The following is a 19285-nucleotide window of genomic DNA, read 5'->3' on the forward strand; positions in this document are numbered from 1 at the left end:
GGCAGGCAGACTCTCAACCACTGCGCCACCAGGGAAGCCCAACACTATGTCTTTTGATTGGAGTGCTTAGTCCATTGACATTTCAAGTGAGTACATAAAGATGTAAAATAAGACATTAAAAAAGGGGGGGGAGGAGAGAAAAAAATATAGATCTTTGGACTTCCCTGGTGGTGCAGTGCTTGAGAGTCCGCCTGCCAATGCAGGGGACACGTGTTCATGCCTTGGTCCAGGAAGATCCCACATGCCACGGAGCAGCTGGGCCCATGAGCCATGGCTGCTGAGCCTGTGTGTCCAGAGCCTGTGCTCTGCAATGGGAGAGGCCACAACAGTGAGAGGCCCGCATACTGCAAAAAAAAAAAAAAAAAAGTAGGTACAGTTATAGGTCTACATATAGGAAGCCCATGGTAACCACAAATAAAAAAACTACAACAGACACACAAAAACTAGAGAGAAAGAAACACAAGCATACCACTAAAGAAAATCATCAAACCACAAGGAAAGAAAGAAGAAAAGAACAGAGAAGAATGACAAAAACAACCAAAAAACAGGTAACAAAATAACAATGAGGACATACCTAGCAATAATCACTTTAAATGTCAATGGACTAAATGATCCAATAAAAAGACATGGTATGGCTGATTGGATTAAAAAAACAAGACCATTCAGTATGCTGCCTACAAAAGATTCTCTTCAGGGCCAAAGACACACACAGACTAAAAGTGAAAGCATGGAAAAAGATATTTCATGCAAACAGAAATGACAAGAAAGTGGGGGTAGCAATACTCATATAAGACAAAATAGACTTTAACACCAAGTCTATAATAAAAGACAAAGAATGGCATTATATAATGATAAAGGTACCAATACAAGAAGAGGACATAACACTCATTAACATATATGCAGTAAATACAGAAGAACCTAAATATATAAAGCATATATTAACGGACATAAAGGGAGAAAATAGCAATAACACAATAATCATAGCAGACTTCAACACATAATTTACATCAATGGACAGATCATCCATACAGAAAATCAATAAGGAAACAGTCGTCTTAAATGACACATTAGACCAGTTGTACTTTAATAGGTGTCTACAGGACATTTCATCTGAAAACAGCAGAATAAACATTCTTTTCAAATGGACATGAAACATTTTCCAGGATAGATCACATCATAGGCCACAAAACAAGTCTCAACAGATTTAAGAGGATACAAAGTATATCAAGCAATTTTTCTGACCACAATGGTATAAAACTAGAAATCAATTACAGGAAGAAAAATGGGAAAAGCACAAACACGTGGAGACTAAACAATATGATACTAAAAACCAAATGGGTCAATGAAGAAATGGAAAAAGAAATCAGAAAATACCTCAAGACAAATGAGAATTGAAACAAAACTTTGAAAATCAGAGCAAGAGTAGTTCCAAGAGGGAAGTTTATAGTGATACAGGTCTACCTAAAAAAAAAAAATTTAATCAACCATCTAAAGGAATTTTAAGAAGAGAAGAACAAACAGAGCCCTAAGTGAGCAGAAGGAAGAAAATAATAAAGATAAGAGAGGAAATACATAAAATAGAGAGCACAAAAACAAAATAGAATAGGTCAATGAAACCAAGAGTTTTTTTTGAAAAGATAACAAAATTAATTTACCTTTCACCAAGCTAATCAAGAAAATAAGAGGACCCAATTGAACAAAATAAGAAATTAAAGAGGAGAAATAACCACTGATATCACAGAGATGCAATAAATCACAAGAGAGTATAATGAACAGTTATATGCCAACAAACTGGACAACCACCGAAGAAATGGAGAAATTTCTAGAAACATACAGTCTTCCAAGACTTAATCAGGAAGAAATAGACAATCTGAAACAGACTGATCACTAGTAGTGAAATTACATTAGTAATTAAAAAATACTCCCAGGAAATGAAAGTGCAGGTCCAGAAGGCTTCACAGTGGGAATGCTGCCAAATGTAAAAAAGAGCTAATCCCTATCCTTCTCAAACTATTTCAAAAAATTGAAGAGAATGGAACTCTTCCAGATACATTATACGAGGCCACCATTACCCTGATACCTAAACCAGACAAAGACAATTAAAAAAAAGAAAATTACAGACCAATATCTCTGATGAATATAAATGAAAAAAATCCTCAACAAAATATTAGCAAATCAAATTTAACAATATATAAAAAGGATCATACACCATGATCAAATGGGATTTATTCCAGGGGTGCAAGGATGGTTCAATATTTTCAAATCAATGTGATACATCATATTCACATGATGATTTCAATAAATGCAGAAAAACATTTGACAGAATTTAACACCTATTCAACACCTATTTGATGAGATAAAAACTCTCTTCAAAGTTGGTATAGAGGAATTCATAAAGACTATTTAATTTATGTCAAACCCACACTTAACATCATACTCAATGGTAAAAAGCTGAAATCTTTTCCTCTAAAATCAGGAAAAAGACAAGGATGCCCACTCTAGCATACTTGTTCTATTTAACATAAGTATTAGAAGCCCTAGCAAGAGCAATAGAACATGAAAAGTAAAATGAATCCAAATTGGAAGGTAAGAAGTAAAACTGTCATTATTTGCAGATGACAAGATGCTGTGTATAGAAAACTCTAAAGTCTCCACGAAAAAATAATTAGGAGTAATAAATGAATTCAGTAAAATTGTAGGATAGAAGATTAATATAAAGAAATATGTTGCTTTTCTATATGCTAATAATAAACTATCAGAAAGAGAAAGCAAGAAAACAATACTGTTTAAATATCTCATCAAAAATATAAACTTACATGAGTAGGTGAAAAACCTAAATGCTGAAACTATGAAACTTTGATGAAGGAGATTGAAGATGATGCAAAAAAATGGAAAGGTAGCATGTGTTTTTGGATTGGAAGAATTAGTATTCTTAAAATGTCCATACTATGCACAGCAATCTAGAGATTTAATGTAATCCCTAAGAAAATACTCATGACACTTTTCACAGAACTAGAAGAAATAATCCTAAAATATACATGGAACCACAAAAGACCCTGGATTTCCAAAGCAATCTTGAGAAAAAAAGGACAAAGCTGGAAGTATCATGTTCCCTGATTTCAGACTACACTACAAAGCTACAGTAATCTAACAGTATGATACTGGCACAAAATCAGACACCTAGATAAATGGAACAGAATAAACCCAAACACTTATGGTCAATTAATCTATGGCAAAGGAGGCAAGAATATACAATGGAGAAAAGGCAGTCTCTTCAATAAGAGATGCTGGGAAAACTGGACAATTATGTGTAAAAAAATCAAAATAGAACATTTTCTAACACCTTATACAAAAATAAAATAAAAATGGATTAAAGACCTAGATGTAAGACCTGAAACCATAAAACTCCTAGAAGAGAACATAGGTAGAACACTGTTTGACAGAAATCATAGCAATATATTTTTTTTGGTTCTGTCTCCTAAGGAAAAAGAAACAAAAGTAAAAATAAATAAATGGGAACTAATTAAACTTAAAACATTTTTCACAGCAAAGGAAAGCATAGAGGAAATGAAAAGACAACCTACTGGGAGAATGGGAGAAAATATTTGAACATTATATGATTAATAATGGGTTAATATCAAAAATATACAAATAGTTCATACAACTTGATATCAAAAGAAACAAACAACTCAATCAAAAAATGGCAGAAGACCTGAATAGACAGTTTTACAAAAAGATATACAGACCACCAACAGGTACATGAAAAAAATGCTCAGCATTGCTAATTATCAGAGAGACGCAAATCAAAACCACAAGAAGACATTATCTCACACTTGTCAGAAAGGCTGTTATTTAAAAGACAAGAAATAACAAGTTTTGGCACGGATGTGGAGAAAAGGGAACCCTAGTACACTGTTGGTGGGAAAATAAATTGGCACAGAAACTATGGAAAACATTATGGAGGTTCCTCAAAAAACTGAAGATACAATGACCGTATGATCCAGCAATTCCACTGCTGGGTATAAATACAAAGGAAACAAAAACACTAATCTGAAAGATGCATTCACTCCAATGTCCATAGCAGCATTATTTACAATAGATGAGATATGGATGCAACCTAAGTATCCATCAACTGATGAATGTATAAAGAAGATGATGAATGGATAAATATGCACACAGAATATTACTGAGTCATAGGCAGAATGAAATTCTGACATTTGCAATAATGTAAGTATACTTAGAGGGTATTATGCTTAGTGAAATGAGTTGGACAGAGAAAGACATACTCTACCTTATCTCTTATGAGTGGAATCTAAAAAATAAAACAAACAAATATAACATAACAGAAACAGATTCAGAGATGTAGAGAACAAATTAGTGGTTACCAGTGGGAAGATGGAAGTAGGGAGGGGCAAAATAGTGGTATATGATTAAACTATGCAAACTACTATGTGTAAAATAAATAAGCAACGAGGATATATTGTACAGCACAGAGAAATATAATCTTTATTTTGTAATAACTTTGTAGTACAGTTTATTAGAGAAATATAATCTTTATTTTGTAATAACTTTGTAGTACAGTTTATTAAAAATTGACTCACTATGTTGTACACCTGAAGCTAATATAATATTGTTAATCAACTATGCTTCAATTAAAAATAAAAGAATGTTAATGTATCTCTTTAAATGAGACATTTCCTGTAAAATTTACCTTAAAACATATGAACATTTACTTAAAGACTTATGTTTCAAAGAAACATCTATGAAAGAGACCAGCAGATAGACCTAAGTGTGGAAAAGTAGGTAGAAGGGACATTGGGTCTGGAGGGTGTAGGTGGAGATTCAGCCTAGAGAGTCTCTTGTAGGCACCAGATTGGGAAAGTTTTAGCAGTAGATGTGATTATATGTGGGGTATTGAAAGTGGTATTAAGGGATACACATCTGTTCAGACACAAGATGAAGAAACCAAATTTCCCAAATGGTAAACATATCATGGCAATAAGAAATTCTCAGGAATTCAGAAGAAGCTGTTGAATTTTAGAAGGACTCTCCACAGGAAACAGGTTCCAGCCCTTGACCCAGACTCTCAGACCAGAGCTCCTGTTCCCAGGGGAGAGCCTTAGGGAGACTAATGATGATCTTTCACATTTAGAGACTCAAAAATTACACACTCAGAAATTAGAAATTTGAAGAAACAGAAATTAGGTATGGAAATAACATTTCCAAAATTTGAACCATACTATCTAGGACATGAACCGTATAATTCCAAGAGAGGCATTACAAGATGAGCTATGACTCAGGGAACAACATGAAACCCAGAAGACAGCAATGGAAGAGAACGTCCAGGGTCAAGTTTTTAGGAAAGGGAAATTGGAGCAGAGCTAGGAAACATAGTGTGAGTGTTAAAGCAGCATTTCTTGGGCTAGGTTAGTAGGGAGTAGAACTTCATTTTAAACCACAATATATGGAGATTGAGTAGGAAACTTTCTCTCTTGTCAGTACTACTCTAGGAAAAGGCAGGAATAGTGTACAAAAAGGTAACAGTTTGTCCTAATTTTAGGGAATTTGGAAGCTTGGTGAGTGGGGACTTGATTAACAACACTGAAAAATCAAAGTTTTAAAAGCACATTTTTTACCCTTTATAAAACCATTCAATTGCCCAAATCAAGTCATAACTGTCCCTGTTTCAACACACTGCAGGTCAGACTTCTCTCTTCAAATTTTCAGTTTAGGCTCTTTAAATCTCTGTGTGGAAATGAAGTTCAGTTTCAGACATTTCCTTCTTATAAATGGCATCAAATTTCTCATTTTGGGTGACAGTGAAGTAATTCTTCCAGTCACCTGCAATCCCTAAAAATTACAAATAAGAAAACATATGAATGAATAAAATATTTTCATTATGAAGGAAAAGCTAATGTATACCAAAAGAAAAGATTTGTAATCCCAGTAGTGGGATTGCTGGGTCGTATGGTAGTTCTATTTTTAGTTTTTTAAGGAATCTCCATACTGTTCTCCATAGTAGCTGTATCAATTTACATTCCCACCAAGTACAAGAGGGTTCCCTTTTCTCCACATCATATCCAGAATTTATTGTTTGTAGATTTTTTGATGATGGCCATTCTGACTGGTGTGAGGTGATACCTCATTGTAGTTTTGATTTGCATTTCTCTAATGATTAGTGATGTTGAGCATCCTTTCATATGTTTGTTGGAAATCTGTATATCTTCTTTGGAGAAATGTCTATTTAGGTCTTCTGCCCATTTTTGGATTGGGTTGTTTGTTTTTTTGATATTGAGCTGCTTGTAAATTTTGGAGATTAATCCTTTGTCAGTTGCTTTGTTTGCAAATATTTTCTCCCATTCTGAGGGTTGTCTTTTCATCTTGGTGCTGGTTTCTTTGCTGTGCAAAAGCTTTGAAGTTTCATTAGGTCCCATTTGTTTATTTTTGTTTTTATTTCTATTTCTCTAGAAGGTGGGTCAAAAAGGATCTTGCTGTGATTTATGTCATAGAGTATTCTGCCTATGTTTTCCTCTAAGAGTTTTATAGTGTGTGGCCTTACATTTAGGTCTTTAATCCATTTTGAGTTTATTTTGTGTATGGTGTTAGGAAGTGTTCTAATTTCATTCTTTTACATGTAGCTGTCCAGTTTTTCCAGCACCTCTTATTGAAGAGGCTGTCTTTTCTCCATTATATATTCTTGCCTCCTTTATCAAAAATAAGGTGCAGAGTCTGGCTTTTAAAAATACATAAGAAGAGTTAATTTTCTTGTCTAAATTTATGGGCTGTACAATAGTTTCCCAAAAGAGATTCTTTTAGTGTTTCTAATTGTCCTAGGTCATGGGGTTACCACTGGCCACTGGATCAATGGTCAGGGAGTATTCTATTTCATGAGTTACTTTTGGAAACTGTACAAAGACCTGGTCATAAGCACAATTAAACCATGAAACAGAAAGCTGATAAGTATCATTTCACAAAAATAATAAATGAGGATGTTATGATATTTGGATGATATTTGTGTTTCCTGAATTCACTAGACATATCTTATTTTAATTTTAGAGGAGAAGAATAGCATTAAAATCAAACACATAAAATCCCTGAACCATTTTTACAAAGGTGAAACTGTTGGGATATAAATTTACTTTTAATCTTTTATACTGGATGCTTAAAAATATATATTTGGAAAATTAATAAATTTTTAATGTACTGCTAATGGGTTTGGAAGAAAACATTAATTTTGCCAATTTATTTAATATTAAATATAATAGTGTTGAATTTCAAGCCTTATTAACCCATGATTGCTTCATGAAGATTTAAAACCCTTTTAATGAAAAATATCCCCATAGACAAGGTTGTTTCCCTGGTTATTTTACTTTATTCTGTTTTCGCCAAATGATAATAGTTCTTTGGAATGTATGTGAGGGTAGTGCATATCTGGGATAGTACACCTCTAAAGATGTCACTGAAAAGAGAAAGTGCATATTTAAACAATAAAGAGTCATATATAAAGTAGTCTAATAATCTTCTATTTTGAGTATAAATACTATATACACAAACACATTTGCTTCACAAGAGTGAGGGAAGTATAAAATTTTTTTTGATGAAATAAATTCTTGCCAAATCTCAAGGTTTTCTGTTTTGTTGCTGTTTGGGACATAGGCATAAACATTGGACATTATCTATCCTCTCCCTAACATCGTTACTATTGTGTGACTAAATTTTGACCTTGATTTATCCAGCGTGGACTCCTTCAAGACTGAAGGCCAAACTATGCTTGGCCCTTTGTTCATTCTTCACTTTTGAGCCCTTTTCAATATTCATTACATGCATGCCTCTTGTATTATATTATGAGCTTCTTGAGGTAGATGTACATGTCATTTATATTCTAGAGAATATGAGCTGCATATAGGTGTTCATGAAGAGCTTTTCATAAATATTAACTAATGAATAAAGGGTATTCTTTAAGTGTTATTGAATGCATGAATGAATAAATGAGTAGATGAATCTTGAACTATTAGATTAGAACATATTAGACTAATATGACTTGCTACTTTTGTGTATATCATTTTTGGTCAGAAAAAATATAGTAAATGCTTATATATCTTTTCCCAAAATCCTCCCCCAAAACTTGTGCTATAGGTGTTATTCCTTTCTTCATTTTGTCAGTGATGTAACCGAAACTGTGGCAGATTTATTAATATATGCAAAGTCAAAGGTTCAGTGAGTGGCATAGCCTCGATAAATCCCAGAGCAATCTCACCACAAAGGTTATAATCTTCACTACTCCCAGAGGGGGATGTAAAGACTATCTCTCTCATATACCCTTTTCCTTTGAAGTTGGTGAAAGCATGGAATCCAGATACTGAGTTTATCTCATCTATCTTTATACCCTAATGAGATATCATTGGATCATAACAATTTTCATACGACTGGGGATAAAACTCTCCTGGAAGTTACATTCAATGGTCTGGCGTAATGAAAATTTGCCTTGTTTAATTAATGAGGTTTTTTGTCTCTGTTTCTTCCACAAGAAAAACATGTGTGTGTGTTGTGCATTTATCAGTCTTCTTTGTTCAAACTTGTAATGCACCATTTACAATGAAAAATTTGCCTTGCCCTCTTATACCACAGATTATTTTTTAAGTGCAGTGTTTTTGAAAATTAAAAGAAAAACATAATTTAGTTTTTTTAGTATAGGACTACACTAAGGTACAGAGAAAACTGTGTTAGAAATATCTGTAATCATATAACTCTTTCAAAATTGAGGGTTTTGATCCATATGTTCATATGCACAATATATTCCTAGGGTTATATTTACTTCCCGGCACACCAACTGAAATTTTATCTTTTTCTCTCCAATCCAGTAAAGGACATTGAAAAGAAAGGTGGCAAGACTAGGTGGATAACTTCTCAAATTTTAGTTAATAATTTGTTAAATGCATTATTTTTATCATTAATAACACATTTTTGACACAAGCCATATACAATAAACATAATATACAGTATTTGCCTTAATGGAAACAGTGCTGTATTTTGACAGTGAATGTCATATTTCTCTATTGTCATTTTCTTAAGTTAATTTTAGATTCCATGTTTTCCTATAATTCAGACAGTATTTTTAGGGAGCAAAAACTTCCCATATGGTAAAAAAATGTCATTACTCTTGGTGAATCCTTTTTAACAAAATGACCACTGCTTTCTAAATAATAAGGGGTCTTTAAAGAAGATGGTACTGTATTGAGTGACATTAGTTTATTACTGAGGAGGAGAAGGAGGCCTATGACAATTTAAACAAAGATTTAAGATTTAGTAATAAAAAATTTGGAATGACTCACATCAGAATTGACAAAACCACTCCCTTTTAACAGGGTAGTAAATAGAAGGAGAAATATGTATCAAGTACTCAAGGTATTTTAATAACGTGTTTACATGCATTATTTCCTTTAATAATTTCTAATCAAATTCAGCAACTTTTGTGGTAGGTATTTTTAGTGTCCTTATTTTACAGATGAAGAAATTGATGCCAAAATTGGCTAAGTAACTTGATAGAGATTACAAAGCTAATCCTCACTTCAGAGTAATTCATAAGAAAGCAAAAAGGAAAATTAAACTCAGCAAAATATTAACCTTTGCGCATAAAAGTGGATTTACTGTGATCCATCACTGTACTTGGTAGATGTGTATAATTCACCAGAGGGTTGTCCTTCATCATTTCAAAGGAGGTATGATGGATGATCTTATCCAAGATCTCATCATTCAGGTTCTTCTCTAGAAATCTAACAATCTTCTTGATTTCTTTCTTTGGATTCTATCAGTGGGTAAAGAGACATATGCTAGAAAATGGTACACAATAACTCATTAACATAATGTGAAAAAAATCATAAAAATGAGAAAAATCAACAATTTATGTTTAGTAAAAGTAGAATGGAATATTTTGTTTGTTCTAAATCTTATATTTTTAGTTTTACATTCAAAGTACAATAAGAATAAATCTTGGCCTAAATATTAACAGTATTTAGAGAAAAAGATTATAGTAACGATTTTAAGCTCAATTTGTGATCAGATTTGAAATGTAAATGTTTTAGGGACCTAGTATCTTTATTCCTTCTGCCATTATTTTTCTGTTCTTCATCAAAATTGCTTTCTTATTCTTAATAATAATATTTAAAAACAAAAATAATAAATTCAGGGAAAACCAGGTAATTTTTGAAGTGTAAATACTGATCAAATCTTGCTTGGATGTAAATTATTAAAAATAAACTCCAATGAAGTTGCAAAGATATCAAGACCTAAATTATTCATTGGTCTTTGAGAATAAGAAGAAAAAAATCTGAGAGATAAATCATTTTATCAGATTCTAATGACATAAACTTAATATTTATAACTTTTTAGGAAGCTAAGTTAAAATCTACACAGATATATCTAGAAAGATTTTGAGGGGGTAACATCTAAGCTGAGTTTAGAAAGATGAGTCAGAATTTACCAAGATGCAGTCTGCTGAGTGGTTGGAGAGTGAATTCCCAGCAGAGAAAATAGTTAAAACTCTTGGAGGTATAGGTTCTCACAGTGTGTTCAAGGGAGAAAAAAAGCAAAGTGGTTGCAGTTAGAGCTGAGTTGTTTATAAGAGTGGGAAAGGCTATGAATCAAGAAAGATGAATTGGGGTAAAATTGAGAACATCCTTGAATGTCCTGCTGAAGGATTTGGACTGTATCTGTTATGTAATAGGGAAGCAACAACATTTAATAATATGTCTTATTAACTCTCTGTGTGTTTATGTATGTGTGTGTGTGTGTGTGTGTGTGTGTGTGTGTGGTGAATGTATGTGCATGTGTATTTTTTTTTTTGCAATCTCAGTGTGTTGTCTTTTTTTCTTTTCTGTACGCGGACCTCTCACTGTTGTGGCCTCTCCTGTTGCGGAGCACAGGCTCCGGACGCGCAGGCTCAGCGGCCATGGCTCACGGGCCCACCCACTCCGTGGCATGTGGGATCTTCCCAGACCGGGGCACGAACCAGCGTCCCCTGCATCGGTAGGCAGACTCTCAACCACTGCGCCACCATGGAAGCCCTGTTGTCTTTTTTTTTAACATCTTTATTGGAGTATAATTGCTTTACAATAGTGTGTTAGTTTCTGCTGTATAACAAAGTGAATCAGCTATACATATGCATATATCCCCATATCCCCTCCCTCTTGCTTCTCCTTCCCACCCTCCCTATCCCACCCCTCTAGGTGGTCACAAAGCACTGAGCTGATGTAAAGGAGGACACATTTGAAAGATATAATAGTTAAAGCATGTGGAACAATGGGATGTTCAGGATATAGTGGAACCATATCAGCTACATGAAAGCCAGTGAGGACAATTTACTTTCAAGCTTTGAACTCTGAATGAACAACCAAACATCATTAACCAAAAGAGAGAATAAAGGAAAAGGATTACCTGTTGGAGAGAGAGAAGCAAGATGAGTTTAGTTTTGAACATGTTAAATTTGTGGGTTGTTTTAATAAAAACATGGGTTTGAATTCAGGGTAGAAGTTAAAATGGAGTTTTTGGTGGGTCATTAGCACATAAATAGTTTTGGCAACAGTGAGCTTGGACATGATCATCAAACTATAGCAAAGAATTCAAAAAGAAAAATGACTAAGTGATAGAGATTCACAGGAAAACCATGACAGTGTGATAACCAATTAAATGTAGGAGAGAAGTTCGAAAAGAGAAGGTGCTCAAAAGAAACACAACGGTTAAAAAGGATAAGGATAAAAATGTCACTGATTTCAGTTATTGTCATTAATGACCTTAACCAGATTTGGGTAAGTAGGCAAGGAAAATAGGCAAAGCAATCATGTCATTTTGGACTCCATAGATTAAGTTGAAAAAATATAATAATCCTTTTACCCCAGGATGTAGCTAAAGAATTATCTAGAATGCATTTCTACCATTTTACCTCTTTCATATCTTCATAGAATAAAAAAAGTATTGGGTGCTCTTCCTTTTTCTTCCACCAGCTTTTAACGTGATTAAACCAGGAGCCGAAGGCCACTAAAACCAGAGAAACAGTCTACTTCCATAAGCATTCATCAAATCAAAGATTTGTTTGTGACCAATAAGTCAAAATGTACAAACATTTTGTGGAATTTAGTACTCAAGGGAACTGAGACTGTAAATCCAATTTAAACAATTATATACCATCAGCCATTTATGGATGTATAATCAGATTTTTAAAAATATTAAGTACAAAAGAAGCATTTCAAATGAAAATACATTAACCTCTAATAGATTATACTTAGCCTCACACAGAAGAAAACTATTCTTTTATGAAGTACTCAATCAATTATTTACCTAAGTACTATAAATATATCTGTAACAGATTTAACTAATGATTTGGGCAAGTTAAACAATTTCTATTCTGAGCAGGAACTGAGAATGAGTTTTTAGCAACTGAAAAGAGATTCAAGAATATTTTTGTTAAGCCAATGTTTAATACCAAGTTTATATGTTGAATGTCATAGTAAAATATTAGATGTATTTGATTTAATTTTTAAATGGTATTTGAATGTACTTGTTACTGATTTGGAAAAATAAGTGTTTTGAAAGGAAAATTCATACTTGTAATGGTTAATATTATTTTTTAAAATAATTTTAAAATGACATTAATTTTTAGCCAAGGCCATCGTACCATTTCCAGTCAAGAATTTCTCTAGATATTCTCCCCAGGTTCCCGGAAGAGGTTGTAAATTATTCATTAAGTCAAAATGGTAAAATGAGACTGCAACATCCTTGGCATTTCGAGCCAGATAAATCATCTGCAGGGGGAGGATGAAAAAAATCAAATACATGATATTTTGTTTAAGAAAAAAAGTAACATATAGTAGGCATGTAAACTAACAGGTTTGAAATCCATGAAATTAAAAACAGGAAAATATTAAGAAAATTAATGAAACAAAAAGCTGGATCTTTTTTAAAAAATCAAGAAAATTGATAAATGTCTAACAAGACTGACAAAATAAATAGAGAAGACACAAATTACTAGTATCAATAAAAAACAGGGGATATCACAACAAATCTTGCAGCTATTAAAAGAAAAATAAGCGTGTGAAAAAATACCAAACATCTTTCTTCATCAGGGAAATGCAAATTAAAACAATGAGACACAACTCCATACTTTTTAGAATGGCCAAAATCTAGAACAGTGACAACACTAAATCCTGGTGAGGGTGTGGAACATCAGGAAATCTCATTCATTGCTGGTGGGGGTGCAAAATGGTACTGCTGCTTCATAAGACACTTGTTTCTCTCAAAACAAAATATACTTTTACCATATGATCCAGAAATTGCATTACTTGGTATTTACCCAAAGGAGTTAAAAAATAAAGTTCACACAAAAACCTGCAAATGAGTGTTTATGCCAGCTTTGTTCATAATTGCCAAAATTTGGAAACAACCATAATGTCCCTCAGTAGGTTACTGGATAAATAAACCCTGGTACCTCCAGTCAATAGACTATTATTCATTACTAACAAGAAATGAGCTATCAAGCCATGAAAAGACATGGAAGAATATTAAAGGCATATTACTAAGTGAAAGAATGCAATCTGAAAAGGCTACATCTGTATGATTCTAACAATATGACATACTGGAAAAGGCAAAACTGTGGAGGCAATAAGAAGATCAGTGGTTGCCAGGGTTAAGGGGAGGAAATGAATCAGTGGAGCACAGAGGATTTATAGGGCAGTGAAACTGCACTGTATGGTACTATAATGGTATATACATGTCATCATACATTTGTCCAAACCCATGGAATGCACAACACCAATAGTGAACCCTAAGGTAAATTATGGACTTTGGGTGATAATGATGTGTCCATGTAGGTTCATCAATTTTAACAAATGTATTGCTCTGGTGAGAGGTCAGAGATATTGATGATGGGGAGTCTATGGATATGTGGGAGCAAGGGATATATGGAAAACCTCTTTAACTTCCTCTCAATTTTCTGTCAAAATAAATTTGCTTTAAAAATAGATAAAATTGCTGTAAAAAAACAAGTCTGTTAAAAGAAAGAATAAGATGGGAATATTACTAACATTTCACTACAAAACTCAACAACTTAGAATTCCTCACATATCACAAACTAGCAAAAGCCAGATAGACAATCTGAATAGCTTCACAATTATTGGAAAAAAAATGAGTTTTAAATTTAAAAGTTTCCCTGAAGCAAATATCCAGGCTCAAATGTCTCACTGAAGAATTTTACCAAACTATTAAATAAGAATTGATATCCTTATGCTGAGTTTTCAGGGAAGGTCAAACTATATAAGACAGCTGGGAAATAATAGTAGTAATATTGTGCTGAGATAAGGATTTTGTTGCTGCATAACTTTGGAAAACTTGAGCATGTACATTTAGGCTAAAACGTATTCTTTTAATCGAAATACTTTTTTTTAATGTAGCTCACTTCTCATGGTAACAGATAAACAAAACATTTGAGCAATTACTTTACTTACTATGTGAGTGAAAAAGGGTTAAAAGTCACATTAAAAAATTTACTTGTGGTTTAGAGTATACCTTGCAGTTGTTTTCCCAGAAAGACTTAGGAATGAGATCAATTGGTAGATGTGTCTTCACAAGCCGGGGTGATGGATTCTTCTCTAATTGCTCTATACCTAGGGAAATTTAGTTTGGTTATGGAGATACTAGAGTCTCCAAGGAGCCTGCATTTCTGGATTTTCTTAATCAACTTTTCAAAATATTTTTGACCAGTATATAATGCTGCTAAACTTTGAACCAATCTCAAGCATCATTTATCTGGATCCTAAGAGCCAATATTTTCTAATGGTTAAGAGCTTGGGTTCTGCAGTTAGCCTCTTTGGGCTCAAATCCTAACTTTATCACTCATCATGAAATATCTGAAAGTATCCCAGAGTCTCTATGCTTCATTTTAACCACCTCCCAAATGACAAGTAATAATACCAACCTTAGCAATTTGGAGTTTTATCATGCCTTTGCATTATTACAAGTAATTACAAAAATGTTTCCTGTATGTAGAGATATTGATAACTGGTAATTCTCATATTGGCTATTGTTATGCAGCAGCTATTGTAGTATAGATGAGATCTTTGTAGAGCATCACCTGTTGTACCTGCATTTTCATTATTTCCTTTATGTGTCATATATATATATATACTACGCATATAAAAAATGAATTTTTTGTGCTATTTTTAGGTGCTGGCTGAAATTTCTAAAGGCATACAACTAATAAGTAATAGAACTTAGTTTCAAATTAAGTCTTTGGTTAAGGGTTATATGAACTTCCTTGTGACAGAAAGTATCCATTTATTTTCTACATGAAGAGCTAGGAAGATCCCAGGGGCCTAGATCAATCTATAAGTGACTTGGCCAGTCTGAGGGCACTTTTGGGGTAAAGGCATACTCAGAGAATTTCTGACATAGATCAGGAAGAGCTGTGATTACCCTTAATTTATGATTTTTAATGGACTCAGTGGCCTTTATCACTTCCCAGATTTATCTGTTAATGATGTCATCCCATATAGAGTCGTCAGTCCCTAAAATCTCAATTATTCTTGTCTCCTCCTTCAGGTTTCACATCCAGTCAATCTTACAGTCCTGTACATTTTTTCACAATATTACTTACACCCAGTCTAACCTCTATATTACCTGTTAATCCTATATATATCATCTTCACATATTTTGCATACAAAGGCACACCTGCCCCAAATTTTATGACTTACTCATTCAAAGCAATCCTATGCTTCAATTGTTCACAAAATTAACTACATATGTTTAAAAGCCATTCAGTTGCAAATAAGTCATCCTTTTTAAATGTTCTATACAGCACATATTTTGTCTTACAGTTTATGTTTATTTATTTGTTTATTGTCAGTTCCCATGCCTCTTCCCATCCTCATTCCCAAATGCACACTGGAATGGAGAGTCCATAAGAGCAGAAGCATAGCTTGTTATGTTCACCAGTGAATAGTCTGTAGAGAACAGTTCATAGCACATGGTGGTATCAAGAAGAACCCCTTAATATCAATGCAGATAGGGTTGACAGACTTAGGAAATAAAGATGCAAGAATCCCAGTTAAATTTGAACTTCACATAAACAACAGATACCTGTAAGTATCTCCCCTGCAATATTTGAAATATACTAAATAAAAGAAGTATCTATCTGATTTTCAAATTTAATTGGGTATCCTGGATTTTATCTGGAACTATTAATTATACACCTGTAAAATTCCACCAGCTAATACCTTATGTTTCTACTGACCTGGTAGCTGCAGCTACTTTATCCAGCATATAGAAATGAGAAATCATAATCTTCCACAACTCACTCTGCCTCAATGTCCATGACTTGAAATTTTATGTGTCTCTTTTATAAAGTTTTCACTATTTGTTCTTCCTCTTCCATCTCTTAACTTCACTGAAAGATTTCTCAACCTCTTCTGTCTTGTGATTGTTTTGCCACATGAGGTCCTTTAAATGAACGCTTTACATACTTAAATGTGGATGTTGGGAATATGTAATGACATCGCAAGTATACACATTCGGGTTGCAGAGGAAACCTGAGTGTCAGTTTACTCTCCTTTACCTGCCGAATCTCACCTACTCACTCTCTGGTGATGCTACACGGTCTCACATCCCACCCCCAACCTCTGTCTCTCACCAGTAATCTGTGACTCCCCTGTCCCTGATTACTTTGATTCTATCATTTTTTCATTTCATACTTTTCTATGGTTCTGGAGTCTTAACTCACTCGGTACTCATATTTGTTGCTTGTCCCAGAATAATCCTTTAGTTTCAAGCTTTAGCATTTGCTCTCTGACTTCAGGCAACCACACAGAGGGAATCATATACCCTCTCAACTGGCCCTTCTCTGCCTGTGGAAGTAACTAGCTCCAGTAGGGGAGATAATTTGAATTCTGATGTTTACATTGATAGACATTCACCACCATAATACTGTCTTTTTATCCCAGGTTTCCAGCAGCATTTGAAAGCTAGCCCTCGCTTTTTGAACCCTTCTCAGTTGCTTACATGACACCCTACTCTGCTGATTCTCTCTTAGCTCACTGAATATTTCTTAAGAATTACAAGCCCTGCATGATCTGTCCCTGCCCAGTCTCCAATTGTTTTGCCTCTCACTTTTCCGTTCTCTCATTGTTGTTGTTGTTGGTGGTGGTGGTTGATTTTTTAGTCCCTGGACTACACCTAGGTCTTTTCTGCATCTAGGCCCCCATACCTAATGCTTCATCTTCCTGAAATATGCTTTCTCTAGCACTGTGCAAAGCTTTAGGTCTCCATTCAGAGCTGATATCCCTAACTACCCAATCTAAAGTAAAGTCTCCTGATGTTCCCTTTCCTAGAGCCCTATTCTCTGGATATGTTAGGCTAACAATATTCGTATATTGCTAGTTTCTTTACTTATTTAATGTCACAATGTTATTGTAAGCTCTTTGGAGATAGGACATCTAATTTGCTGACTTTTTAAAAATAGATTTAATTAATTAATTAATTTGTTTATTTATTGGCTGCGTTGGGTCTTCCGTTGCTATGTGCAGGCTTTTTCTAGTTGCCGTGAACAGGGGCTAGTCTTCGTTGCAGTGTGAGAGCTTCTCATTGCAGTGGCTTCTCTTGTTGCAGAGCATAGGCTCTAGAGTGCAGGCTCAGTAGTTGTGGTGCACAGGCTTAGTTGCTCTGCGGCATGTGGGATCTTCCCGGGCCAGGGCTCAAACCCGTGTCCCCTGCATTGGCAGGCAGATTCTTAACCACTGTGACACCAGGGAAGCCCCTACTGATCATTTTTTATCTAGTCCATAGAACAGTGCACAGTTATTTAGAAGAACTCAGTAAATATTTGTGCAATGAAAAATGAATTATATTAATAATAAATTTTATGTTTTATGAGGCATTGGTACTTCTTGTTTATTTAATTACAGCAATGTTCTAAAATTAAGAAATTACTGTTCTAATCTGCCAAATTTTATACAACAAAATTCAGTAAAAGATAAGAAACGGTTTTTTTATCAATGAGATTTTTAGTTGTTTTCCATAACAAAGTTATTTTATCTTTGATTAGCATACCTGGATGTGCATGCAATGGACTAAACTACAGTTTCTCTGTATGCCTTGCTTATTGTACTGCTTGCAAAACTTCCATTTTATGTTACCAAATATACTCCATTTTCCTTGAATGGACATCACAAATACAGTGTTTAATATGTGATGTAAATACTACTACAAAATTATAATTTCTGGGTGATTTAAAATTACCTGAAATCCCCAGTCCAGGAAGAGCCATTTCCAACATTGGAACTTTCACAGTTATAACATCTCGCTTACAGTTTTCAACATCTCCATCATTTAGAACCATGTCCAAAATTTCACTAACCCAAGTGGTACCTGTGGCAAAAGACAACATTTTTATAACCTTCACCTGAATCTGGGGGCAAAATGTCCCAGCTGGAAGCCTGCCACCTTAATATATTATCTTAGAAAATTAATTCTGCAGAGTTTCCCTTTCTATGCCCCAAATGTCCATTTTAATATCCTCAAAGTAGATGGCTAGACTGACTTTTAGGAATACTAATTTTATTTAGGATGTTAGCGATTTTGTAGAGAAGCTAATTTTCAGGGAACAAAAGCTGAAGTCAGACGTGCATTTGTCAGGCCACAAAACTCACCTGATTTGGGGTAAGTGGCTATCACAATGTCATCAGGCCTGCTTTGGAACTGTTCAATCTTTTCCCAGTTGTTTGCAAAAGCATAGGTGATGGGACAGCCATGGACTATCTTCAGATTTTTTCTCAGGATATCTTTTTGGGAAGTCATCTTTGTTCCAGACTATAAAAATACTTAATTGAATACTTAAGAATAATCAAATCATGGAGAAAAAAAGAGGGTAAAAATAAGAAACTGAGTAACTAATGTTATTAAGATACTGCAACTTGACAGTAAAATTGGCCTTTAACACACTGAGCACAAGAGATCTAAATACAAAGGGCATTTTTATGGGTGTACAGCTGTAGATTGCAAGAGCAACAGCTGGCTCAGTGACAAGCAGATCAAAGGTCTTTAATGGAAGCTTTGGAAAGAAATAGAACTGCACATTTTACTTTGAATTAAAAATCCCACTTCACAGAAATATGCTAAAAAATATCTGGACCTAAAGCAAAATAAATCTATCAGTCATTGTTATATCCAGTTGTACCTCATTTTTTCTCACAGGAAACCTGTTGTGTTTCTCACCTTGATTCTTCTGAGTATAATGAATTTGTTT

At 34.1% G+C, this 19285-nt stretch overlaps 1 protein-coding gene across 1 annotated transcript; it reads right to left on the bottom strand.

Moving 5' to 3' along the window:
- Positions 1-5642: 5642 nt before the first annotated feature.
- On the bottom strand, positions 5643-18960 carry SULT1B1 (sulfotransferase family 1B member 1). Its single transcript, XM_032633094.1, has 7 exons — positions 18690-18960; positions 18280-18408; positions 14557-14654; positions 12671-12797; positions 11939-12033; positions 9625-9805; positions 5643-5850 (listed from the first exon to the last, which is right to left on the bottom strand). The coding sequence occupies exons 1-7, from the start codon at positions 18835-18837 to the stop codon at positions 5738-5740; spliced, it is 891 nt and encodes a 296-aa protein (XP_032488985.1). The 5' UTR covers positions 18838-18960; the 3' UTR covers positions 5643-5737.
- Positions 18961-19285: the final 325 nt, after the last annotated feature.

The sequence above is a fragment of the Phocoena sinus genome, chromosome 5, assembly GCF_008692025.1.
Source record: "Phocoena sinus isolate mPhoSin1 chromosome 5, mPhoSin1.pri, whole genome shotgun sequence".
In the NCBI taxonomy this organism is placed as follows: domain Eukaryota; kingdom Metazoa; phylum Chordata; class Mammalia; order Artiodactyla; family Phocoenidae; genus Phocoena; species Phocoena sinus.